The sequence below is a fragment of the Sceloporus occidentalis genome, unplaced genomic scaffold (genome assembly GCF_023333645.1).
Source record: "Sceloporus occidentalis isolate IW3139 unplaced genomic scaffold, rSceOcc1.0.p SCAF_4, whole genome shotgun sequence".
Lineage (NCBI taxonomy): Eukaryota > Metazoa > Chordata > Lepidosauria > Squamata > Phrynosomatidae > Sceloporus > Sceloporus occidentalis.
Window position 1 is genome coordinate 170489284 of NW_028316984.1, and position 8742 is coordinate 170498025.

General features: G+C 43.0%; 1 protein-coding gene across 1 annotated transcript; it reads right to left on the minus strand.

Annotated features, from left to right (window-relative positions):
* Nucleotides 1–424: 424 nt before the first annotated feature.
* On the minus strand, nt 425–3463 carry LOC149315012 (uncharacterized). Its single transcript, XM_089523572.1, has 3 exons — nt 3287–3463; nt 2358–2478; nt 425–1618 (listed from the first exon to the last, which is right to left on the minus strand). The coding sequence occupies exons 1-3, from the start codon at nt 3428–3430 to the stop codon at nt 648–650; spliced, it is 1236 nt and encodes a 411-aa protein (XP_089379698.1). The 5' UTR covers nt 3431–3463; the 3' UTR covers nt 425–647.
* Nucleotides 3464–8742: the final 5279 nt, after the last annotated feature.

Consider the following 8742-nt stretch of genomic DNA (forward strand, 5'->3'; position numbering starts at 1 on the left):
TATACATTTACACCCCGTATATTTATTGGATATTCTAGCATATGTCTCTATCCCATGTGGGTTAGGCATCAATCAATCTATTATCTTCATGTTTTGTTTCACTGTCTACAAACTGGCTATACAGTACTTCCTTTTATTTGGGTTAAAATCTCAAGTTAGGAACCGTTTCCAAATTATTTCCATTCCAAAACAGAACATTTGACATGACCTGGAATAACAAGTTTTGCTCTCATTTCAGCACTATAATTTTAGCTCCTGAGCATATAAAATTCTGAATTTTAACCATGATACCACAGCAACACCTCATTGATACTAATACTGATGCTCTATAATTGATGTTGTCATTCACAGATTCTAGATAGACAATATAGAATGCTCCAAATAATTCATTGATTGTTTATTGAATGTTCCTGTATGGGCAAAATACTTTGAAACCAAATACTTTGTAGCAGATATTGAATAAAAGAAGATTACACTAGTGCTTCACAAAACACAATAAAAATGTATGAAGTCTGCCTCAACCAAAAAAAAAAAAAAAAAAGCCTTTTCAAATACTCCCATTTCTACATTTTCTCTCTAGTGTGAATTTTATGATGCCTCAAAAGGTGTGCATTCAGAGAAAAACCTTTCCTGCAGTCTTTGCATTTTTATGGCTTCTCTCTTGTATGAATGCTATGGTGTTTTGTAAGGTTGGCACCAGAAATAAAAGACTCGCCACACTCCTGGCATTTGTATGGTTTCTCTCCTGTGTGGACTCTCTCATGGACCACAAGGACTGACTTGTGAGTAAAGCATTTCCCACACTGCTGACATTTGTATGGTTTCTCTCCTGTGTGGACTCTCTCATGGATCACAAGCTTTGACTTCTGGACAAAGCATTTCCCACACTGATGGCATTTGTAAGGTGTCTCTCCTGTGTGGATTCTCTCATGGACCACAAAGACTGACTTGTGAGCAAAGCATTTCCCACACTGCTGGCATTTGTAAGGTTTCTCTCCTGTGTGACCTCTCTCATGTACCCCAAGCTTTGACTTCCGAACAAAGCATTTCCCACACTGATGGCATTTGTAAGGTTTCTCTCCTGTGTGGATTCTCTCATGGATCACAAGGACTGACTTGTGAGTAAAGCATTTCCCACACTGCTGACATTTGTATGGTTTCTCTCCTGTGTGGATTCTCTCATGGACCACAAGGGCTGACTTAGCAGCAAAGCATTTCCCACACTGCTGGCATTTGTAAGGTTTCTCTCCTGTGTGACCTCTCTCATGTACCCCAAGCTTTGACTTCCGAACAAAGCATTTCCCACACTGCTGGCATTTGTAAGGTTTCTCTCCTGTGTGGATTCTCTCATGGATCACAAGGACTGACTTGTGAGTAAAGCATTTCCCACACTGCTGGCATTTGTAAGGTTTCTCTCCTGTGTGGATTCTCTCATGGATCACAAGGACTGACTTGTGAGTAAAGCATTTCCCACACTGCTGACATTTGTATGGTTTCTCTCCTGTGTGGCCTCTCTGGTGTCTTTCAAGCCGGGACTTGCAAGCAAAGCATTTCCCATACTGCTGGCAGTTGTGTGGTTTCTCTCCAGTGTCAATTCTCAGATGTGTCTCAAGTTCTTCTAGAAAGAAGGACAAAGACAGACAAGACTCATCTCAGCATTAACAGAAGAGGGACCTCTGGAATCAACAATAGAGCTAAGTGATCTCAACTAGAACAAGAAACATCAGAGAAAAAGGTTTTCTGTTCCCCTCTTTCTCTACTTTCATAGATACAGTATTAGTCACAGTTGCTAAATGGAACCCCTTAAAATGTCTAAAAAGAAGGAGTTGAGCTGGTTCACACCAGTTTACATGAAGAAGTTGTTTACATTTTTTTAGGTTCGTGGCTGCCTCACAATACTGAAGAGAGCTAGACTATCTTCACTTTGTTCCTGCCCTGCCCTCTTCGCTTCCACACACCTGATCCTTGTCCATTACTTCCCATTTGCTCTCATGCCCATCTTCACTCCTTCAGCATCTCACCTTCAGCATCTCTTCCCTGCCATTCTGTTTTTCACATTCTCTCTCTCACAGACACAGATATATAGAGAGAATGGGGCAGGAAAGAGACACTTTCAGTCCCATTTTGTAATACAGAAAGGACAATAAATATAGAAAAATAACCCACTGGAAAGGCTAAAAAGGGGGTATTTACAATCCTCAACTAAAGAGTTCTAGTGCCCTATTAAATCACAAATTCCAAGGTACCCCAGGATGTTGTTATGACAATTCAAGTGGAGTCATAGTGCTATGACAGTGCCATATGAAAGGAAGGACGCTCAGTCCTAATAGGAAGGGCCATGGATTCAAGTTCCTTACCCAAAGAGGACACCTTTTCATAGTTCTCCATCATCACAACCTCATACAACGCTCTCTGTTTTGGGTCTAGCAGCTGCCATTCCTCTTTGGTGAAGTACACCGCCACATCTTTAAAAGTCACCTGCAACACAAAGAAACCTTCATTCAGATAGGTTTTAAGCAAAAGGGGAGAAAATCCCAAATATTATTTGACCTCTTCAGAATACAGATGGAGGGTGGTATGTCTGAATATTCAACAGCTATTGAATATCTCTTTTCCTTGAACTCATTCACTCTTGAAGTATAGTGTGTAAGGAAACATGGAAGATAAAACCTGAATTCCTGATAAACTAGATTGCTCATGTGAAGGGAGATTTTGTTGAGCATGTGGAAATTGTACCACACTGGTCTTCCCAATCTATATTATCAACCACTATAAATGTGGGGCAGACTCACCCAAATTGGCAGGTGTTTTAGAGTCCCAACCTCTTTGGTCAATTTCTTTTAGCACATTTGTTAGAAAACCCCACAAAACTCTCTTCCAGTTGTTCACAATAAAAATGTGAGAACCACAAATGAAATCATCAGGCATGGCTTCCTTTCATGATTGCTCAAAACCAGCTGCCTGATTCAGGTGCCTCCCTCCCCCAAAATGGTGGACCAACCTTGCCTCATATCCTTGAGTTTAGTGCTAACATAGGCATAGACAAAGTCTTTCTGACAGACTCTGAGGGACCATCATTGGCAGAGAGCACCAGCTCTGGCCTTGATTCCCTTTGACTGAAAGCAAGGGAAAAATGGCCAGAAGCAAGGGTCAACTGAGCCACTGAAGGACGGGGGAGGACTTCTGAAGGAAGGGAGATCCTTCTGCCCTTGGTATCAACGGCTGGGGATCCTGTGTTGAGAGCCCTCCTGATGGCTGATTTGCAAAGGAGGGAGTGAACATTCACCTTCTTCAAGGTAATCTCTCCTGTGGTTTCCTCCAGAGCTTCACTGTTCTTCCCTATTTTGGAGGCCATCTTGGGCAGATACAGTCCTGCAGAAAGAACAAATGGAGGGGTTTTACATGCCCACACATTTATACAGTCCTTCATGGACCACTAAAAGGGAAAATCAATGGCACTGAGGCAAAATCAAACCTCAAGCCTGTCCCTACAAGACAAAATAACTAAATTGAGGATGTGGTACTTTGGAGACATTGAGAGATGACAGGACTCCTTGTAAAGTGGAAGGCAGCAGGAAAATACAAAGAACACACTGGAGGTGGATAGAGTCAAGGAAGCCCAAACGCCGAGCATGCAAGAACTGGTTGAGCCTTTTAATAACAGTGGCTCTTGGAGGTCTCTCGTTCTGAGGGTTCCCCTCAGCTGAAGCCAACCTGACAGCACAGAAGAACAATGAAAGGCTCTTCCTTCATCATCCGAAAAACAAACTCTCCTGTAGCTGGGATTATGCACAAGACTTAGCACTAAAGAAAGGAAGGAAGTCTTGCAGCCTTCCAGGTATTGTACTCCAACTCCTAAAACTTCTCATTTATTTCTTATGCTGTCCAAGGGGCTGTTGGGAGCTGCAGTTTATCAATACCTGGAAGTCTACAGGATGCCCACTCCACTCCAAAGAAAATAAACTGCATGCGACAAAGAAAACCAAAAGAGAATCCCCTTCTCCCTCCCTGGGTTTCAGAGGTAGCCTGCAGCAACAAGTGTAGAAACAGTTTTAGCACCAGAGCTGGACTTCTTTTGCCTCGAAAGTGCCCTATGTATTCCCACAGAGATCCCTTCCCAAGAGCTGTGACTTAGATGTTTATCACACTATACTCTTAAAGTGCTACTATTCCAGTTTGACTCCTCTAGCTGCCTCCTGTTGCATTCTGGGATTGACAGTTTTAAGGAGGGGTATTTAGAATTCTCAGGCAGAGAACGTCTCTGCCTGAGAATTCTAAATACCCCTCCTTAAAACTGCCAATCCCAGAATGCAACAGGAGGCAGCTAGAGGAGTCAAACTGGAATAGTAGCACTTTAAGAGTATAGTGTGATAAACATCTTAGACTCCCCTCAAGGCTCCCAAGGGCAGATGAGGCCTTGCAGCCATGGAAGCCCCATGCCTCTTGGGGGCAGAGAAGGGGGCTTTCTTGCTTTCACCCCCCAAGGCTACCTCTCTATGGAAGACCCCTCAGACCCCCATCATTGACTCCAAAAGAGGGGCTCTTCCCCATTCTTCATTCCGACACATGGACCACATTTGGCTGCCCCCCATCTCCATTCTCCTTCTCCCCAGCTGCCTCTGGGCACCCACCTTCCCTTCACCACCAAGAAAACCAGAAGGAACCGTTATTCCTAACTGGCCAACAGTCTTCTAGAATCCCATTCAAACACTCAGCCACTCACTCCCAGTATTCCATGCTTTCACCCCTCTCAACAGATGACTGACATTACATATGACATTTACCATAAATGACATGCATGTTCATTGCCTTACCTTACCTTCTCTAACAAACATTTACATATTAAACAAAAGGCCCATAATGTCCCATGGGCCCCTTTCCCAGTTGCTTTGCACCCCCCTGACCATCCCTGAAGACTCTTCTTGGTCCCTTGGGGGTCAAGAAGGAAGTTGACTTTCTAGCCCCCTAGGAGTATCTTTCTCAAAATGGGGGTGGGATCTGTAGGTCATTGGGAAAGGAACCCCCTCAGACTCTCCCTGGAAGACAAAGTCAGGAGTCTTGGGGATTATTCATCCTCTCCCATGGGATTCAGAGTGGGCATTGCCCTGTGGCCAGGGCTGGAGAAAGACTGAAAGGCAAGATGGGGATGGCTAATCTTCTCCCCTTTGCCTCAGGCAGAAAGGGGAAGTGGGTCTGCCCTGTTTCCCCTGTGCATTCACCCACCCAGACAGTCTGCCTGCCCTTCTCCCCCCACAGAGAAAATGGATGTAGTTTTTGGATGGGGTGCAAGGGGTCTTCCTCTGGCCCTCTGAGCCTTCTACAGCAGCAGGGTGCCATTGCAGGAGTCCCTGTCTGAAGACTTCCCCATTCTCCCCCTGCTTCTGCCATGCCCCTTATTATTCGTCACTGATCTGGAGGTTCCTATTGATATCCTATTAGAGAAAATAAGAATATAGAAGGTGTGAGAATTAAAGGCCAAGAGCATACGCTTCAGGCTTTTGCAGACAGACTCTTGATAATTCAATCCTGATCAAAAGACGGAATATAAATAAAGTATTATCATCATCATCATCATCATCATCATCATCATCATCATCATCTCTAGCCAACCAGTTGAGAATGAAAAACTAATGTTAAACCAATTAGAAGATTTTGGGAAAATATTGGTGGTTACATATAAATAAAGATAAAACATCAGTCCTAGTAATGAATTTAAATAAAGGGGGAAAAACTGAATTGAAGGAAATTTTAAATTAGATAAATCAGTAAATACTTTGGAATAGCAATAACAATAAAAAATGTAGACCTATTTAAAAACAATTAAACATGGCATACATGGCAAGGAATACAGAAGGATATGGTAAGGCAGAACAAATTACATATTTCCTGGTTGGGGAAGATCTCTGATGTTAAGATGAACATTAAAATTAATTTCAATTAATGTTTTTGTATCAGAATATTCTGGTTATTACAAATGAGGAACCGTTTAAGGTTTGGCATAAAGAATTGTCAAAATTCATATGGAGTGGGGGGGGGGGGGGACCAGATAAGATAAAATAAAATTCATTTGCATTGTCTAATTTGAATTTATAGTGTAAAGCAGTTTGTTTTGATTGGTTAAAATAATGGATAGTACTAGAGAATCAAAGTTTATATTAATTGTGTTTTATTCTGTATGGGTAGGTTTGGGAGATAATGATGACAACTGTTTTATTGTGTTTTAATGGTGTTTGATTATTGTTAGGAGAGATGGGATACAAATAAATATTATTATTATTATTATTATTATTATTATTATTCAATTTGGAAGGCATAGACAACAGATACGGATGTCATGCATGTCTATTCAATGACAAACAATAGATAAATAAGGAATTCAGTAATCACTGTGTAAGTAAAGTCCTATTTAGAGTGTGATTAAAATATAAAGCTAGGGGCTGTAAGGGCATGCCTTAATGGGCATCACCAAATGATGCCTTTTTTTAGGGGGGAAAACTAACAAAGGATAAATGCTTAATTTATCAAGAGCTAACCAAAAAGGATGAGGAAACTAAGGGATTAAGAATCAAATTTCAACAAGAATTAGACAATGAGGAGGGGTATCTTGGAGGTTGGCTTAATTATAGACAACTTAAGGAAAGATTTATTTATTTTGGTGGTCTACCATCCAGGTCCTAACCAGGACTGTCCCTGCTTAGCTCCCAAGACCAGACAACGTCAGCCCAAAAGGCTAAATTCATATATCCTCCCCCTGAGTTACAAAATAAACTCTGGAGCAGAAACTCACTGACTTCTGGGCAAAAGGGCCAGACCAGTCTGAGGGAGAGGATTGCTTCAAGGGAAGCCTTCTAGGACCTCTGCTGACAAGCTTCTGGAACATTCCATAAAGGCCAACTGAGCGTGCCCAGAACTTCCATAGCTAGACTGGGAGGTAAAGCCGGAATGGCTGCCGATGACAGTTGATAGAGAGGGAGCACAAAATGGCTGCTGCCACAATTTTCCTTAATATCCACTGTCTTAGGCCCTCTGATGGCAGGCACTTACAGTCCCTTCTCTTTCTCAAGATGGTGCCATGGAGCTTCTTTGCCGCCAGAGCAAACTGGGCCTCCCAAAATGGAATAAGTGCTTTCACCCCAGGTAGACATCTTTGGATCTACAAGGTCCAGAAAACCACCAGACTTTGGGTGTGTCTACACTGTAGAAGTAATGCAGTATGACACCACTTCAAGTGATGTAGCTCCATCCTGTGGAATCCTGGGATGTGTAGTTTTGCAAGGCCTTTACCCTTCGTGGCCCAAGAGTGCTGGTACTTAAGAAAACTGAAAATCCCAGGATACTGTAGGATGAAGCCATGGCAGGTTGTTTTCACACTGCAGAAATAATCCAATTTCAAGCCACTTTAACTGCTATGACTATGCTGTGGAAACCTGGGAATCCTGATGGGGCACAAGAACACTTTGACAGAGAAGAGACTAAGCCTCTTACCAAACTACAGATCCTACAAATTCCGTAGAATGGAGCCATGGCAGTTAAAGTGGTGTCAACCTGGATTATCTCTACAGTGTAGATGCACCAGACAGACAGACAGAGAAGGAATCTGGAAGTGGCAACTGAGAGTGGCGAGTCCTATCCCTGAAGGATACACTTTGGAGACCCTTATTACAGTTCAGACTAAAACACAGAGGGGTTGCCCCACCTTTTTGGGCCTGGGACAGTCTAGTTCTGCGAAATATAAGACAATATAAGAAAGAGGCCGGTGGGACTGGTGCCATGGAGGGTGGGTCTTTCCATCCCTGAAGTCCTCCAGAAATGGTCCTCAGATCTATCAAATGCTGCCACGAGGGAAAAGGGGCTGGCCCCCTCTGCTTTCCATGCCCAGGGCGAGTCTGGACAGAGACCTTGGAGCCTCTTGGAGACTGACCAGTGCAAATGGCTTCCCAGAGCCCTCTCTCCCTGGCAGGGACACACTGCAAGGTCTCTCCACAGACAATGGATCCTGCAGACGAACACAGATGGATGTAGCAACAGCGGCAGCCAATCACGAGCCAGCTGCCCTCAGCCAATGAGATGCTGGCAGGCAGAGACTGAAAGTTCCGTTGTGACAGTTAAGAACTTCAGATAGGGTTGGGTTTTCAGAACAAGAGGGTCTTGCTACATCCAGAGAGGGACAGTTATACTTAAAGTCCAGAACTGAGGGACATATACTGTAGAGGAAGGGTCCAGTGTTGAGGGACTCTTTATATACACAGAACTTCAAGAGAGGGAGTTGCTGTGGGGTTATATCCTGAGGAATATTTAGCCTTGGTGGCTGGTATAGGTTTAGGGAAAGAACCTAAAGATAAGGACGGTGTGAGGGTCCTGGATATAAGTTTATTAATTACAGAAGAGAGTGTGGAGAAGTTAACTAAATCTATAACTGAATAAAGCTAAGAAAACAATATCTAAAAGTAGCAAATACACACACACACACACACACACACACCCCATATCAATAAGCAAAATACTGCTTAAACGTTCTTATAAATGAAGTTTTATTCCTGTTTCAAATAGAGGCTTGTTTGACACCTGAATATTAAACTATGCTACCAAACTTTGAACAGAAAGATGTTGTCCATCATAGGAAAGGATTGTGGGTGTGCATCACATAAATTGGTGGCAGTGGTGGAATAAGAACTCCCAGGTGCCTGCCATCATAGGTGTGCATCATAGGGCCCTCTTCCTCTTCCTCCTCCTTCTCCTCTC